Genomic DNA, 15,008 nt, shown 5'->3' with positions numbered 1-15,008 from the left:
CGAGCGTCGAGCCGAAACGGGAGAGGAGAGCCAGAAGAGGACACGACGGAATGACTGACGGAAAGAGATTGAGAATCCTTCGGCGATATCGGCCTAGACATGCGGGTGTAGGAGTATTACGATGCTGCAGTATGTAGCAGAAGCGGCGGCGGCGGCGGCGGCAATCTGTGGTGAGTGATCGAGGTGACTTGACAATCCGAGTTTGCCACCCACCCACCACCACCACGACGCCTGGAAGATGCTGATGGAAGGAGAGGGAGGAGAGAGCCAGCCGCCGCGGGAGCCGATTGGTCGGGGAAAAGGGAAAGGGACTGGAGCTTTTGCCTTTCGACGAGCGGGCGGCACACGCAACGCAACGCAACGCGGCCGCGGCCGATGGAAGGGGTGGACGGGAGGCGTGGAGTGAGGGGGGAGGAGAAGGATGAGGAGGGGCAGGCAGGCAGGCAGCAGACGGCGGTTGATTGAGCAGCACCACCACCAAGCCCACTCCACGCAGCAGTGTCCGCTCTCACCCTCCCTCAGCAGCAGTCGGCGGCAGGGCGGCCATCTACCAAGCAGAGCGAACCTGCTCCATCTTGATAGCCTGGTGCTGATGCTGCTGCTGCTGCGCCTGCTGCTGCTGCATCAGCATCTCCTGCTCCTGCTTGACAATGGCCTGCATCGTGGGGGCGCCGTTGAGGCGCTTGAGCATGTTCTCGGCGGCGTCGTCCTTTGCCTTATCCGCGCACTTGCCGTCGTACCAGTACGTCGCCTTGGCGAAGAGGACGGGCCCGATGTGGACGTGGACGGTCCACGCCGTGCGGCCTCCTGTTGTCACGGCGAACCCGTCAGTAAGGCAACATCTCAAAAATTGTAATTTTCGGACGACGCCGGGTGTGTGGGATGCGGTGTGGGTGTGGTGGAGTTGGGGGAAGGGACGGATGTGCCGATGCGATGCCAGGTGCTCGACCGACAACTTGCGGTGTGGTCCATGTATTGGACACTTGCCGCTTTGGGCCGGGCCTGGGATGTGGGAATGGGGCGATGGTGGGTGATCCGGGGAAGCAAGGGGAAGAACCTGAACGTCCCAACGCGCTGGGTTCGACATGATCCCGGGGCAAGGGAAGGATGGCAGATCTCAAGGGGATAAGACGGCAAAAAAATAGATGAAAAAAGTAAAAAAGGGTCAGGGCGGCGGCTGTTGCCCTGTCACGTCATTCATGAAAATGTACGTACCTCGACGGTCAGAGTACTCCTTGTAGATTGGAGGGGGCGCTTGCAAAGCCCGGCATTGCTCTGTCCGGTGGGGTGAGCAACGAAGTTGGATGTGGGGACTGGGTGGGTAGACGTACCCTGGAGCTTCTCTTGCCATGGGATGCGTTGGGCAGACATTTTTCTCGATGGACGGCGAGTTGTGGGGGTGGGAGTGGAGTAGAGTAGAGCAGCGTGACAAAGAGAGTGGACAAGAAGGAGTGGAAGCGGTCAAGTTGGTTGACTGTTGGAATGTTGTGAGCAGTTCACTGCAGAAGCTTGTTTGAAAGGAATGAAGCACGACGTGGTCCAGCAAGCAGTGAGCGTACTTATAGCAGAAGTAGGAGGGCGGCAGCGAGGATGACAAAGTCCGTAGGGCTATTCCAGAAGACGACAAAAATTGAAGCAAAGCAAGCCGGCAGCCGAGCCGGGGCAGCAGTCATGAGACGGTGAGTGGGTGGTTCAAGCATGCTGGGCCCCGACGGGTGGGCGGCGGTGCGCGACATTGTTGACTTGGCCGCTATCCATTGATTTGAGCCTGCTGGCGGTTGCATCATGGACCGTCTTGTGTTTGATTTGGAAGGGGGAAGCATTGGAGAGACCCGGGGGCACGGGAGTGGGTGGACCGGGCCGTGACCTGGTGATGATGATGAGACTGGATATTTCCCTTCTTTCGCGTTGCCAACGCAGCTGACGCAACGTAGTCCTCCGTGCAGGCCAGGGCTGGACGGAAAGCCACTTTTTTTCTTTCTCCAAATGTCAGTCCCCTCGCCCGTTTGCTCTTTGCACCTGTCGTGCCGCTACACATGGACCGCTTACTGCCGCGTGGACGCGTCCATCTGGAGAAGCTTAGCCTCACCACTCAGCAAGGAGCGAGAGACGAGAGGCCAGGAGATGCGGGTGTGAGCTGGCCGGCTCGACGTGTATTAGCCACAGCGACGTGTTCGACCATCCGGGCAGAGAGCAGTGTTGGCGATTCCCAGAGGCCATGCAAAGGGAGGCAGCGTACGTATCGAGGAGGATCAGCGCGTCCCGTGTATCGGGAATATCAAGTGGGCTCCCCTTCCGCGGCGTGGACTGTGGTCCTATCGTCGGGCGCTGGGTGGAGCTGCGAGTCTGAGATGAGCCGCATGTCAAGGCGGTTATGTGAGTAATGATGGCGACGCGACGCGGGTACCTACGTATCGGCGTTGAACTGACAAGTCGGACAGACATGGGGATGCTGGTCAAAGTGTCAGTCCAAGTTTGTGCGGGACGACGGGCGGGCGGACGGGTGGCTTGGGGTTGCTCCGCGCGCGATGCGGACTGGGACCGCGGCTTGGCCCTGGACCGGCGCGACGAGCCGGTGCAGCTCAACGGCTCAAAAAAGAAACAGGCACAAGAAAAAAATCAACAACGAAAAAGTCAAAAACGGTCGTGTCGGAGCCCTCTGTGTGGGCTCGCGTAGCTCATTTGATTCGTAGATGGTCGTGCCTGTCCCACTCTCGGGTGCCCTCTTCTGGGCTAGAAAAAGAAAAAAAAAAAAAAAACAATCGCGAAATTGTACCCCATGCAAATTGCTGCCTCCGCTCCGAACATGTAAGCGCAAACATATCCAGCAATGGTGGTGTGTCCCAATTACCAAGTTTCCAAAGAAATTTCCCCCCCGATCCTGTGCTCCACACCGCTAATGCAAATCACAAACCTGTCCCATCCCAAAAAATGCCCGATCGATGCGACGACACCCTTCCTGTTGTATACAAAACGGGACGGTGCAGCGCTGCCGTGAGGCGGTGTAGGGGTGGCTCGTCGGTTGCGTGAGCCGGACGCGACGAGCCCGCCGCCACTGGCCGATGAGTCTATCAACAAATGAAACCACGCAATATCGTTTTGTGCAAGAAGGAGATGCAAAAGTCCGCAAGGGTCCGCCCCGAGAAACGTATGACTTGACGCCAGGAAGCAAACGGTTACGCCGCCACCGACGCCCGCCGCAGAGGCTTCAGCCCTCGACCCGACGACGATTTGTTGCGGTGAAAGACTTCGTCAATCAACCGTTTTGGGCCAACGTAGTCCATATTCAGCCGACCCATGCGCGGAATGTGGATCTGGGTCGACTGTTTCGAGTGAAAGTGGTTCTTGATGCTGTCGTCCACAAGCGTCATGAGCCCAGTCGCCACCACGACGCTGTTTGCCTTGTTAGCTTTGTTGCATATGCCCATTCGGAAAGTTGCACCAGGTACTCACTCGGCCAAGTCAGACACACCGCCGGTTAGGGAGCCGTCGCTGAGCCACATGGAGCACGGTGGAATCCAGCCGCCCTTGGCAGCCTCCTCTCTTGCTTGTGAGGTGGTCAGAGGGACGGGGACAATGTGGGCAAGCGCCTGGTCGGACCCGCTGCGCAAAAGGTGGTATGATGTCTCGCAAAAGTCGCCATCTCGCTTCATGATGCGCTTCCACGAATAGTCGATACCCCAATACTCAAACTCGTACCTTTTGTTGGAGGCGCTGCCGCGACGCTTGATGTCGACATGGGCGTAGTTGGAGAATTCGAGTTTCATCGTGTTTGTCGGGATGACCTGGGCTCGTTTGGGCTGACTTGCCGATTTAGAGTTGGGGTCCTCCTTGTCGGCGCTAATCGAACCATAACCAGAGTCCTGACGCTTGAGGCTTGCAGTTGCAGAGTTGTTGCGCTCGGGTTTGTGGCGAAAGGTTGCAATGGCACTGCTAAAAGATCGTTGGAGAGCCGGTCGCTCCGAGGGCGGCTTCTGGTACTTTCGTATCGAGTGGCACACTTCGCGACCAGAGTCTCTGCAGTAGCGACGCAGCGAAAAATCCCGGCTCTTGAGGTCGTGCATGCGGAGGTGGAAGAGGGTCACGAGTTGCTTGGAATGCCGGGTTTCGACTTGGGTATCGATGCGCAGGTTCATGTTGCCGTCGAGGGTAGTGTCGTCATGGCGTATGCACAGTCTATTTGGCGAAGGAAACAGTTCTGCAAAGTCTTTTGGTGTTGCGGGGACAGCGTCGCAAGGGTTGACTTCTTGTCGGTACTCGGGGACCTGGTACGGCGGGTAATCGTCGTCCAGAATGTCTTGCTCATCCTCGTCCTCGGTCGAAGCATAAGTGTCGACGGAAGCACGTGCATCCGTGTATTCTGGATATTGATGTGTTTCGACGCGTGGGTAGGTCCTGTGCTGGGGCATTTCCGGGCGGACATGTGGGGTTGGAGGCGTCTGGCGGCGCGACCTGTAGGAGCCGTCGCTGAAGCTCTCATGGCTTCGGTCGCTGCTGACTAGAGAGTCGACATCTTTCCAGTGGATGTTGGTAGAGGGCATGGCGGAGAAGAGAGAAAGGGAAGTCGAGGTTGGAGGTAGGAGGTTGGTTGGCGAGGCTACGGGTAGGATATAGAGCGGGAGGACATGCGAGCAGGTGATGTGATATATTGTATTTGGTGGCGGAGCAGGCAGATGGTGATTAAGCGAAGGCTGACTGGGAGAAGGGGGCGAGGCAAGCCACGCGAGGTTTGGAGAAAGAGTGCAGTGCAGGTGCAGAGTGCAGGTGAGTGGGGTGGTTGGGTAGAGCAAAACCGATGGAGTTATAGGACGGGCCGTTGAACCAGAAAGGGCAGAACCAAGGAAAGCCGGCTTGTGGACTGCGCGAGTGCTCCGATCTTGTCGCCCTTGGCAGCCCTGACCGGCCAATTGTACGCCAACGCCTTGCAGGCACAGAAAGCGCCCACGCTGACGTTCGCAGAGAAAAACTCTGTTTGCCGTTTGGCCAGACGCGACAGCTAGCTAGGCACATCCCACGTTTGCTGCGAACTCGCCGTCGTCTCTTTGTCGCGGAGGCTGGTCCATGGTTTCGTAGCGGTGCCGCAGCCGCAGTTGGCGCATGCCGGTGGGGAATGGCACTGGGTCGCCTCCACGTGCCCAGCTCTCCGACTCCACCGTGTACCCATCACGCGATGCCTGACGATGAATTCCGACTGCTTTCTCCTGTCAACATGTATGCATCGCAATAAGCTGACCTACTTCGGGCCTCGCAAATCATACATTACGCTGACGCGCATCGTGAGACACAACCACCAATAAGTGCCGGCGACGTGGTGGTCCCAATGGAAGTGTTCCCCTCGTCTTCAGTGCCGGTTCCGCTGCCAATCAAGGATCGTCTTTCCCGCACCAAGCCTCCCTGTCCCTTGACAAAGCATGGGGCGTACCCTGTCCTGATTGGCGGGGAAAGCCAGAGGTACCTGCAAACTTCTGCATCACGAATTGATCCATCAAACAACCTGCATCCAAACTATCGCCTCCGTTCCCGCTCTTTCGCTAGTCACTACCCAGCTCCCAGCCCACGGCTAACACGGACTGCCGCAACGTGGAAGCCCTGTCAAGATGGTCCATGTTTCCTTCTTCTCCTGCTGTCAAAACTATATCTTTGCTTCTTCTTTGGCGAAAAACTTTGCAAGCTCACTTTCTCCGACAATTTTTGCATGCCAGGCGCCAGTTCCGAGCTACGCACCCGAAAATCAGCGGCCAGAGTGCCACAAGCTTTTGTCGTCCTCGAGACGTCTCACCACGCGTCAACTGACCCGTTTTTCCCTTGACCCCTCTCCGGACCCTGGATCCGTCCATCAACACCAACCGGTACAACCCTTTGTCCGTAGTAGCAACCAGCAAATCTGCCGTCGGCTGTCGGTGCGGATGCAGATTGGGGCGCAGCGCCAAACTAATCACCTCGTTCTGATGCCCTCGCAGCAAGCGGCAGCAGCAAAAGAGCCCCGCTGCACACCGAATCCTCTCGCTGCTCCATCTGGACGGCCTTGGGCATCGTTTCCACGTTGCTCAATCTCTGTTCCGCGTAACGATGCGCATTGAGTAGAATCGTTTCGCTGGGCTGCTGCCGTGTTTGTCGCGCCCTCATCCTGCTTGGCGCCTCTGGTGGTTGGTGCAACAACATCATCGTGCGTCCCACCCACCCCACGGCTGAGGTTGCCCTGCCTGTGAGAAGCCCCCTCGGCCGCACTCTCGCCCTCATGGATCCATCTCACGCTCGAGACGCTTCGGTCGCATTTACAGGCCCAGGGGTAACATTGCTGGCGCGAGAGCCGATGGCCGATCGTCCCTCCGCCCTCTCACCTCCACCGCTCAGGTCCAGAAATGTGAGCGCTCACCGAAACACCACCCCAAATGACGTTGCTATGATTCAAACACACCCACTTCAAGCTGCCCGCCCTCTCGTCGCTCGACACACCTCCATTTCTCCTACACCATGGCATCATCATCGTCAAGTCCATGTCAGCCCTCGATCCACATTCATCCAGAAGTCTTTGGTCCTTCCCCTCACCACTCACTCCCTACATACCTGTCCCTCTCCCATTCGACCTCAAAGTGAAGCAATCAAGCGGCGCCGACAGACAGCCTGCCACTACCTAGCCAGGCCAGGCCAGGCCAGGCCTCCACCGACCTCTCAGACCTCTCCGACTGCCTGCCTGCCTGCCACAAGCTGACAGGCTGTTGATTGAGCCGCACTCTTTTCACCCCCACCAACCGGATCGCGAGCCCCCCCTTGTCCATGCAACACGCAGCCTCCCCATACTCGTCGCGGCGTCGTTCGTTGCGGCATATAGGTAGCAGCCAGCCAGCCAGCCAGCCAGCATAGCCTCACCTCCCCAAGGCCTCCCGACGTTCGTTCGTCTGTTGGTCTGGCCGTCCGTTGCGGCAGCGGCAGCGGCAGCGGCGGTGGAGGCGACACACGCCGACCAGCGGCAATCGACGGCTCTGCTGTGCTGCTTGTGACTGTGACATTACCTGGCGGGCAACCATCCAATGCAGTAGGTAGGTGACGACGACGAAAGCCTTGCGAGGCGAGGAGCCGGGCGTGTCGAGGCTGTTGATTACTCTGTCCAACCACTGATGAGAGATGTGGTCGTCTCCATTGTTCGAAGAAAGCTGTTGGAATAACCTGTCGAGGCGAGCGCGCCATTGGCTGGCTGGCTGGTTGGGCGGGCAGTCGACACCAATTCACTCCACTCCAACTCTCCTGTCGCCGCCTCACTTGACCATCGCGTTTGCCATCGCAGAGGTCGCAGAAGCCGTCATCTCAATGTCTGTATCTTTCTCCTTGTCCCCCACCGTCATCACCTTGTTTCAACAATCCTCGTCACTCGTCGCTGGGTAGGTGAGACGGCTGCCCGGGCAATTCAATCGGTGCCTCTCATCTATCTCTCTCCACGGTACATACATACCACCAATCCCACAAGGACCGCATCCGCCGCCTCGCCCGTTTCCCTTCTCCCCCGGTCCATCCGTCTGTCCGTCCGTCCGTCCGTCCGTCTGTCATCCCCGATCCCCCGTCTCCGTCCGCCGCATCGTCGTCGTCGTCATCAGCTCAGTGACGTACTCGCACGCACTGTGTTGGGTTTTCGGACACCGAAACGCCCCTCTCGCTGCCCTGCCCTTCCGGCTTCTCTTGTAGGTCCTCGGACGAGAGACTACCTTGGAGAGTGAGGACCTGCCTGCCCTCCCTGCAGGCTCCCAATCACCGAGCGCCCGACGAGCCATGCATCGGATTTGGCGTCGTTGCTCGCTCACCTTCTTTCGTTGTCTTCTCGACCGCCGCCGCCACAGCCGCCCATCCCACTCGCCCGAACAAGAGCGAGGAGCATCGGTCAGTCAGTCTGGCAGTCAGCCACAAACTTGGTAGCTTGCTTGACCGAGCCACCGGATACCGGCCACCTTACCGGCCGACCGAGCGCCCATTTATTGCTAGGCATGGAAGTGTTGACCGTCCGTCCGTGCGAGTTTGCTCGGTGTGTCGTGCCTACAGTCCATGTATTACGGACGGACGGATGGATGGACGGTGAAGCAGCTGCTATTTCCTCTGCCCACCCGCGGGAGAACAGACAGGTGAGCATGTGGCTCATCACTCGCCACTTTTGCATAGGTAGGAGGTGGGCAACTAGGTGGATAGGTAGAAGGCTTAGGTGAAGGGAAAGCGACAAGGAGCTGCAGCCCTGTCAAGCCTTAGCCCTCAATCCTGTGGCCACTCACCACCATCTCGCCACGCTACGCTCACCTCACCCCATCCTACCTTCCTCAGCCGGCGCCTCGCAAGAGGTTGGGTGCGGATGAACTACATGTCAGCAGGAGAGAAAAGAAGAGAAAGGCCAAGAGCAGTAGGTAGGTAAGTAGGTAGTCTGCTTCTAGAAGCTCACTCCTCCACCGCTTCAATTGCTTCTAGAAGGCCGCCGCCGCTAGGTCGCCTCATGCCAAACCCCGTCGTCTCTTCTATGGTCAGCCAGCCAGCCCTGCATACATACATGCTTCCATCTCGTCTTACGTTTTGCCTCTGCAAATTCTTCCTTGTACGCGAACAGGCAGCAGGTCACCTGCAGGCCTACCTGCCTGCCTGTCTTTCCTTCCTTGCCCCTTTCTGCCAACCGCATAGCCAGCCGCACGTACGGCATGGCATCTGTTGATGTAGGTAGGGCTGCAGGGTAGGGCTGAACATACAACGCCAAAAAACAAAAAAAAAGAAAAAAAAAACACAGAAAAAACAAGGAGAAAAGAAAATGGCGCAGGGCTGAAAAGGGGGGGCTTGAGCGCCCAAGCGCTAGGCTGAACAACAGCAAGATGCTGAGATGCGCCTTTTCAGAGCGGTAGTAGGTAGGGGGGTTGTTTGAAATTTTTTTTAGGATGATGGGTTGGGTTGGGGTGGTGTCTGCACTGCGCTGAGCTGGACAGACGACGGGAAAGAGATGGATGCGTAGGTAATGGGCCCGGCGGCGGGAGAAAAGAAAGAGATGGAGATTAGCGGGCGCTGTTGGAGATGATGTTGGTAGGTTTTTTATCACTTACTATTGCTAGATGCCATGAGTGTGCTGGCTGCCGCAAGCAAGGCCCCTATTTACTGCTTCTACATGTTTTATGTATCTATGCAGTACAGTACAGTCGAGCGGGAGAGGCAAATAGGTATGTAGGCAGCCAAATCCCCTCCGTTTTTTGCCTTTCTCTTCTCCTCTTTTTTTCCCTTCCTTTGACTGTTTGACATGCCTGATGCTGCTCTTTTTTGCTGGTTGTTCGCAGCGTGTCGCTGTACCTACCTACATGTACCTACGTCTGCTATCCTTGCGTTACTCCATCTTTCCCTCTCTCTCTCTCCTCTCCCCAGCTACCTCATTCATGCCACTCACTCAGTCTAGCACATACAAGTTTCCATCTCCTCAGCAGCCCAGCGTAGCACAGCCCAGCCCAGCCCATTATTCCAGCCAAGCCGGCGCAGGGCAAACATGGAACCGCACCACCTGCCCTGCGCGTGGGATGTAGGTGGGGTGTGGGGCGTGACCAACAGGCGACGGCCCGCCCGCCTGCCCGCCCATCTTGCACGTGAGGTGGACGGGTTGGCGGTTCCAAGGCGAGCGGCAAGAGCGGGACGAACAACGGGCAGGCAGGCAGCCCGGGCAGCGTCAACGGATGGACAGACGGCCGGGTGACGGCCGAGCGCTAGCTACTGCTGGAGTGAGCGAGCGAGTGGGCGCGCGACTCGTGCGAGCGACCCTGACGTTGTTTGCCGGCCGAGCGAGGGATGGAGAGGAGGAGAGGTGCGTGGGGGAGGGCAGACAGAGGGGGGAGTGGTCACGCGAGGGGAGGTGAAGTGAAGTGGAGGGAAGATGTGGTGTGCGTGTGGAAATGGAAGTGAAGCGGAGGGGATGGTCATGGTCATGGTGGCTTGGGGGGTTTCTTGGGTGAGTGTGAAGATGGAGGAAATGGAGAGGGAATTGAAGTTGGTGAAGGGAAATGGGCGGCATTAAAGGTGCTGTGCTTGCGATTTTGGGGACGAGTGGAGGAGAATGTTGTGATGCACCATGTCCTTCAATCGTCTCTTTCTCCCGCTTGTCCTCTCTTTTTGCTTCCCTTGGGGCCATCATTTGGCGCGTACGACGTCAACTTGTTGTTTTGGACGGAGAAATGACTGATTCTACACATGTCAGTCGACTGTTGAAATTTCAAGGTAGTGGTCCCGCGGGAGTAGCATGCGCAAGGGACGGATGACGCAGCCATTGGATACCAAATACAGCAACTCGACAAAAGAGGGGTAGTCGACGACCCTCACCATCCCTCCACCGCCTTACACCCCTTTAGGTAGGCAAGACGAAGCAAACGTGACCGCGCGCTTTCGCTTTCGCGACTCGGCGCTCGTCTGACGCCCTTCTCCGCTGGACCCTGGAAGTAGCTTCCTCCACGACTCGCGCGTCGACGGCAAACGCAGGGCCATCCATGGCCAACCGGCCGCTCACCAACCATTACCGGCCATCCAGCGCAACGCGATACGGGGAGCACGCAACCAACCAAGAACCCCCGCCCCAGAAGCAGCTGAAGAGTGGGTGGTCCCGTTCGGTCCTGGGCCTCGAAATCCCGGGTCGGAGGGGCAGCGCCAGGCGATAACAGCGCGCGTCGTCGCGATAAGATGTGATAGGAGCTCGGGCGGCGGCAGCGCGGTTAAAGAGCTTGGGAAAGGTTGGTTGCTGGCCATGATGTGATTGATTGAAGTTTGTTTTGCGCCGCCGTCGAGCTCTGGATCCTCTCGGGTCCGACTGGTGACGGCTGTGTTGCTGTACTTTGTGACGTTGCCTCAGAGGCTACCAGGTAACCAGACAACGGTTGGCTTGCTGGATTGAGAGCATTGGTCTACTCGAGCCATTGAATTGTATCGCAAACAATTGACCCCAAGAGCTGCTCGTTTGACATCGCCAATTGAACTCGAAAGCGCCACGGATCCAGTCAAGATGGGAAGCAACGAGGCGCCGCTCACCAACATTAGGATTGGTGTTGATGTTGGAGGTAGGTCGCACTCGCATAACATCAAACTCACGATTCTGACACTCTTCAAGGCACGAACACGGATTGTGTCGCCCTTCTCCCAGACGCAAATGGCACCCCTTCGCGGGGCATTCTTGCCCACCACAAGACGCCCACCACACCGCATGTCACCGACGGCATCGAGTCAGCCATTCGCACCGTGCTGACTGATGCTTCGATCCCGCCGTCGGCCATTGCAACTGTGACAATTGGAACCACGCACTTCATCAACGCGGTCGTCGAAAGAGATGCGAGGAGACTACGCCGGGTCGGCATCGTGCGCCTGTCGCGCAGCTTTCTGCGCCAAATCCCACCGCTCAGCGAATGGCCACCGGCTCTCAAAGAGCTGCTCCAGGGTCCGGTCGTCTACGTCGACGGTGGCCTGCACATTGACGGCAGCGAAGAGGCGCCCGTCAAGGAAGAGCAGGTGGTGGAGGCGTGCAAGGAGCTCAAGGCCTCGGGCGTCGACGCCATCGTCGTTGCCGGGATCTTCTCGCCCATCGACGAGGTCTTCCAGCAGGAGCGCAAGGTCGCCGCAATTGTGCGCCGCGAGCTGGGCGACCACGTCGACGTCGTGTGCAGCGCCGACGTCTCCAACATTGGCTTCCTGGAGCGCGAAAACGCCGCCGTCCTCAACGCGAGCATCCTGCGCTATGGCCGCCGCACCGTCAAGGGCTTCCGCAAGGCCATGGATCGTCTGGGCCTGCGCTGTGGGTTGTATATTACGCAGAACGACGGCACGCTGATTGATGCTGCGGCCGCGGCGCGCATGCCCATCCGCACCTTTTCCAGCGGCGCCACCAATTCAATGCGCGGCGCCGCATATCTCGCCGGAAAGAATCTCCTGGGTGGCAGCGCGGCCGTTGTGATCGATATTGGCGGAACGACGGCTGATTCCGGCGTTCTTTTGCCGTCTGGATTCCCTCGCCAGGCGTCTGCTTTCGTGACGGTGGCTGGCGTCAAGGTCAACTACAGCATGCCGTTCCTCCACAGCATCGGACTGGGCGGCGGATCCATCGTCAGAGACGCAGACGCCAAGGTGACGGTGGGTCCAGACAGCGTGGGCCACTACATCACGACCGAGGCCAAGGTGTTTGGCGGCAAGGTCCTGACCGCGACGGACGTTGCAGTGGCGGCGAAGAAGGCCGAGATTGGCGACGCAAAGCTGGTCCAGGATGTTAGTCCTGAGCTGGTTGCAAAGGCACAGGACCGCATCAAGATCATGTTGGAGAATATGGTCGATCTTTGCAAGACGTCCCCGGATCCGCTGCCGGTTCTCCTTGTTGGAGGCGGATCCGTCGTTGCCCCTGACAGCCTTCAGGGGGCATCTCAGATCATCTGTCCCCCTTACCATGATGTAGCAAAGTAAGTCTTTCGCAAGATTTCTTGTTTTGGTGGTTTGCCTTTTCACTTCAGCCTGACGGTGAGCCCTCTGGCTGCCCTACTTGAGTGCTCGCCTTGTACCCCGAATGTGGCAACGAGTAGACTCTTTCTGCCGTCCATGCACCAACCCTACAAGTCCAGTCTGCTAACTTGATCAGCGCCGTTGGAGCCGCAGTGTCCAAGGTTGGCGGCGTAGTGGACATCATCCAAAGCACCGACCACCAGAGCCAGACGGAGGCGGCTCAAAAGGCAAAAGATCTCGCCATCAAAAGGGCAACCGACGCGGGCGCCATTCCATCGACAATCACCATCACAGAGGTCGACCTGCTGCCCGTCACGTACGTGGCCAATAAACTGCGCACCGTAGTCAAGGCCGTCGGCGACCTGGACGTGACACGGCAACCCGCACCGCTAGAAGACAAGGAGGACCTCCTGGACGACGGCGAAGAGACGCACAAACACTACCTGGACACGGTGGAAATCGAGGCGCCCGTCGACCCCTTCACCTACCGGCCCAACATCCAGCTCAACCCGGAGACGGGCCACCACGAATGGGTCGTCTCGGAGACCGACCTCGCCTGGCTGGCAGAGGGCTGCTACGTGCTCGGCTGCGCCGGCGGAGGCTCTCCCCAAGCCACAAAGATCCAGCTGACGGACCAGCTCAGGGACGGCCACGTGATGAAGATTGTCGACGTCTCGACGCTGGCTCCCGACGCGCGCGTCTACTGGGGCGGCCACATGGGCTCGCCGGCCGTGTCGGTCGAGCGCTTGAACGCAACCGAAACGGTCGATGCGTTCCGCACTCTGATGGAGTATCTGAAGCATGATTCTTTTGATGCCGTCATCGCGTTGGAGATTGGTGGCGCCAACGGTCTCGAGCCCCTGTTGGTCGGCAGCTCCAAGTATTTGAATCGTCCGAGTATAGGTATGTCGACTGCAAATGTCTTCTCGCGTGTTAAGCTGACTTGTGGGTTGTAGATGCGGATTTTATGGGACGGTGAGTGGTTTGCGGAAACCTCGCAGCTCTCCTCCGAATTTCGCCCTCTTTCTCCCTTTCTACGGGGTTTCGCAGACCTGGTGGCTTTCTCTTTCTCAACTTTCCTGATCATGATTGCTGAACATCTTTTCTCATTCCCCCTTTTAGACTGGTTCACTGACCCATTCAATCTGTTAGCGCGTACCCAACCTACTGGCAGACGACATTAGCTGTTCATGAGCCAGGATCGCTTATCCCATGCGCGATTGACTCTGGCGACGGCAAGTCCATCCTCATGGTTCGAGCCAGCACCGACGAGATTGTTGACCGGGCCCTGCGCGCATCCTGCAGCGAGATGGGATCACGGGTTGGCATGGCCTCGGCACCCACTACGGCCGACAGCGTGAGGAAGCACTCGGTACTCAAGACTTACTCTCTGGCGTGGAGAATCGGACGGTGCATCGCGCGGGCGGAGCGGAGCAACACATTGAGCAAGGTGTGCGAGAGCATTGTGGAAGAGGTGGGAGGGCAAAAGACTGCTCGCGTGCTCTACCGGGGCAAAATCATCAACGTCGAGAGGCGTCTGTACAAGGGGCATTCGTACGGAACCATTACCATTTCGGGCATCCCCGCAGACGAGCAGGAGGAGGTGGTGGACGCCATGCCGGCCGTGGCAGAAGGCGGCAAGCTGGTGATTCCGCACAAGAACGAGAACCTGTACTGCGAGCACAAAGCAGAGGATGGGACGAAGCGCATCATCGCGACGGTGCCAGACTTGATTGCGGTGCTGGACACGAGCAGCGGACGGGGGCTGGGGGTGCCCGAGTTTAGGTATGGGCTTCGGGTGACGGTGCTGGGCATCACGGCGAGCCCGCAGTGGACGTCGACGGACATGGGCATCGCGATTGGGGGGCCCAAGGCGTTTGGGTACGACCTGGAGTACCAGGCACTTGGCGATTATGTGGAACCGAAGAGTGTCATCGAGGAGTATGCCCAAAAGGGGTAAGGCGAGGCGAAGGGGTTGAAGTTGTAGAGGGACGGGCTCGCGTGCAAGTGTTGCGACTCGGCATGTTTCGCGTCGAGTGAAATTTTCAGTCGTTTGGTTTGCTGGAGGCCGTTTCTGTTTTGGACGTGTTTGTCTGGTTTGCAGGCGCTGACTGTCAGCCTTGTGTGTAGGTGATCCTAGATTTTCGTGATGCAGTCGTTCTCGGTGCATGAAGGCGGGCGGCTACCCGACGACGATCAAACAGAGAGGCGTGTCAAGGCAAGTGATTGGGCGCAGCGACAGGCGCGCAGCCCGGGGCATAATGTGAAACAGACACGAGTCGCAGACCTCACCGACTCTCTTTATACTCGCGCCAAATCCGCTGCTGCGGGACGGCGGCCCAATTATCGAGCCCAGAACTCTATTTGGCTCAACCACGACTATTTCTCAACTCTGCTGCCCACCCTCCACCACTACTGCACCTGCCCTGCACACGGCTTCGGCAATAATCATGGCGCCAAAACCATTCCTCTCCCGCCGTCACGCTTGTATGCCATCCATGTGCTGCCTCTCCTCCATTTCTAATCCTCTCTCTAGCTTC

The 15,008-nt window shown here is 58.1% G+C and overlaps 7 protein-coding genes across 7 annotated transcripts; 3 read left to right on the top strand and 4 right to left on the bottom strand.

Moving 5' to 3' along the window:
• Positions 1-547: 547 nt before the first annotated feature.
• On the bottom strand, positions 548-1,371 carry BKA78DRAFT_355076 (uncharacterized protein; the record flags this gene model as incomplete). Its single annotated transcript, XM_066891838.1, has 3 exons — positions 548-807; positions 1,216-1,275; positions 1,332-1,371. 3 exons carry the CDS (start codon positions 1,369-1,371, stop codon positions 548-550), a joined length of 360 nt encoding a protein of 119 aa, XP_066742139.1.
• A 1,330-nt stretch (positions 1,372-2,701) lies between these two features.
• BKA78DRAFT_320818 (uncharacterized protein) lies at positions 2,702-4,842 on the bottom strand. Its single transcript, XM_066888978.1, has 2 exons — positions 3,454-4,842; positions 2,702-3,393 (listed from the first exon to the last, which is right to left on the bottom strand). The coding sequence occupies exons 1-2, from the start codon at positions 4,539-4,541 to the stop codon at positions 3,177-3,179; spliced, it is 1,305 nt and encodes a 434-aa protein (XP_066742138.1). The 5' UTR covers positions 4,542-4,842; the 3' UTR covers positions 2,702-3,176.
• On the bottom strand, positions 4,592-5,165 carry BKA78DRAFT_179220 (uncharacterized protein). The gene has a single exon (XM_066883387.1). The coding sequence runs from the start codon at positions 5,008-5,010 to the stop codon at positions 4,681-4,683; it is 330 nt and encodes a 109-aa protein (XP_066742137.1). The 5' UTR covers positions 5,011-5,165; the 3' UTR covers positions 4,592-4,680.
• Positions 4,931-5,870, top strand: BKA78DRAFT_179233 (uncharacterized protein). Its single transcript, XM_066883388.1, has one exon. It carries the CDS (start codon positions 5,321-5,323, stop codon positions 5,807-5,809), a length of 489 nt encoding a protein of 162 aa, XP_066742136.1. The 5' UTR covers positions 4,931-5,320; the 3' UTR covers positions 5,810-5,870.
• Positions 5,871-8,875: 3,005 nt separating this feature from the next.
• BKA78DRAFT_179304 (uncharacterized protein) lies at positions 8,876-9,583 on the top strand. The gene is made up of 2 exons (XM_066883389.1): positions 8,876-9,176; positions 9,407-9,583. The coding sequence occupies exons 1-2, from the start codon at positions 9,034-9,036 to the stop codon at positions 9,528-9,530; spliced, it is 267 nt and encodes an 88-aa protein (XP_066742135.1). The 5' UTR covers positions 8,876-9,033; the 3' UTR covers positions 9,531-9,583.
• BKA78DRAFT_179322 (uncharacterized protein) lies at positions 9,505-10,315 on the bottom strand. The gene has a single exon (XM_066883390.1). It carries the CDS (start codon positions 10,130-10,132, stop codon positions 9,671-9,673), a length of 462 nt encoding a protein of 153 aa, XP_066742134.1. The 5' UTR covers positions 10,133-10,315; the 3' UTR covers positions 9,505-9,670.
• Positions 10,316-10,820: 505 nt separating this feature from the next.
• BKA78DRAFT_179392 (uncharacterized protein) lies at positions 10,821-14,673 on the top strand. The gene is made up of 5 exons (XM_066883392.1): positions 10,821-11,045; positions 11,096-12,428; positions 12,605-13,371; positions 13,425-13,443; positions 13,621-14,673. Exons 1-5 carry the CDS (start codon positions 10,991-10,993, stop codon positions 14,426-14,428), a joined length of 2,982 nt encoding a protein of 993 aa, XP_066742133.1. The 5' UTR covers positions 10,821-10,990; the 3' UTR covers positions 14,429-14,673.
• The last annotated feature ends 335 nt before the right edge of the window (positions 14,674-15,008 follow it).

The sequence above is a fragment of the Phyllosticta capitalensis genome, assembly GCF_038381095.1.
Source record: "Phyllosticta capitalensis strain CBS 128856 chromosome Unknown BKA78scaffold_8, whole genome shotgun sequence".
Taxonomy (NCBI): domain Eukaryota; kingdom Fungi; phylum Ascomycota; class Dothideomycetes; order Botryosphaeriales; family Phyllostictaceae; genus Phyllosticta; species Phyllosticta capitalensis.
This window is presented reverse-complemented; position numbering and strand designations above follow the sequence as displayed.

Bases quoted from the DNA above. Each gene is read 5' to 3' on its own strand.
- BKA78DRAFT_320818 (XM_066888978.1), bottom strand. From the start codon at position 4,541: ATGCCCTCTACCAACATCCACTGGAAAGATGTCGACTCTCTAGTCAGC. The intron at 3,394-3,453 runs GTGAGTACCTGG...CAAGGCAAACAG, and splicing joins GGTGTGTCTGACTTGGCCGA to CGTCGTGGTGGCGACTGGGC.
- BKA78DRAFT_179392 (XM_066883392.1), top strand. From the start codon at position 10,991: ATGGGAAGCAACGAGGCGCCGCTCACCAACATTAGGATTGGTGTTGAT. The intron at 11,046-11,095 runs GTAGGTCGCACT...ACACTCTTCAAG, and splicing joins GATTGGTGTTGATGTTGGAG to GCACGAACACGGATTGTGTC. The intron at 12,429-12,604 runs GTAAGTCTTTCG...TAACTTGATCAG, and splicing joins CCTTACCATGATGTAGCAAA to CGCCGTTGGAGCCGCAGTGT.
- BKA78DRAFT_179322 (XM_066883390.1), bottom strand. From the start codon at position 10,132: ATGATGGCCCCAAGGGAAGCAAAAAGAGAGGACAAGCGGGAGAAAGAG.
- BKA78DRAFT_179304 (XM_066883389.1), top strand. From the start codon at position 9,034: ATGATGTTGGTAGGTTTTTTATCACTTACTATTGCTAGATGCCATGAG. The intron at 9,177-9,406 runs GTATGTAGGCAG...CACTCAGTCTAG, and splicing joins CGAGCGGGAGAGGCAAATAG to CACATACAAGTTTCCATCTC.
- BKA78DRAFT_179233 (XM_066883388.1), top strand. From the start codon at position 5,321: ATGGAAGTGTTCCCCTCGTCTTCAGTGCCGGTTCCGCTGCCAATCAAG.
- BKA78DRAFT_179220 (XM_066883387.1), bottom strand. From the start codon at position 5,010: ATGTGCCTAGCTAGCTGTCGCGTCTGGCCAAACGGCAAACAGAGTTTT.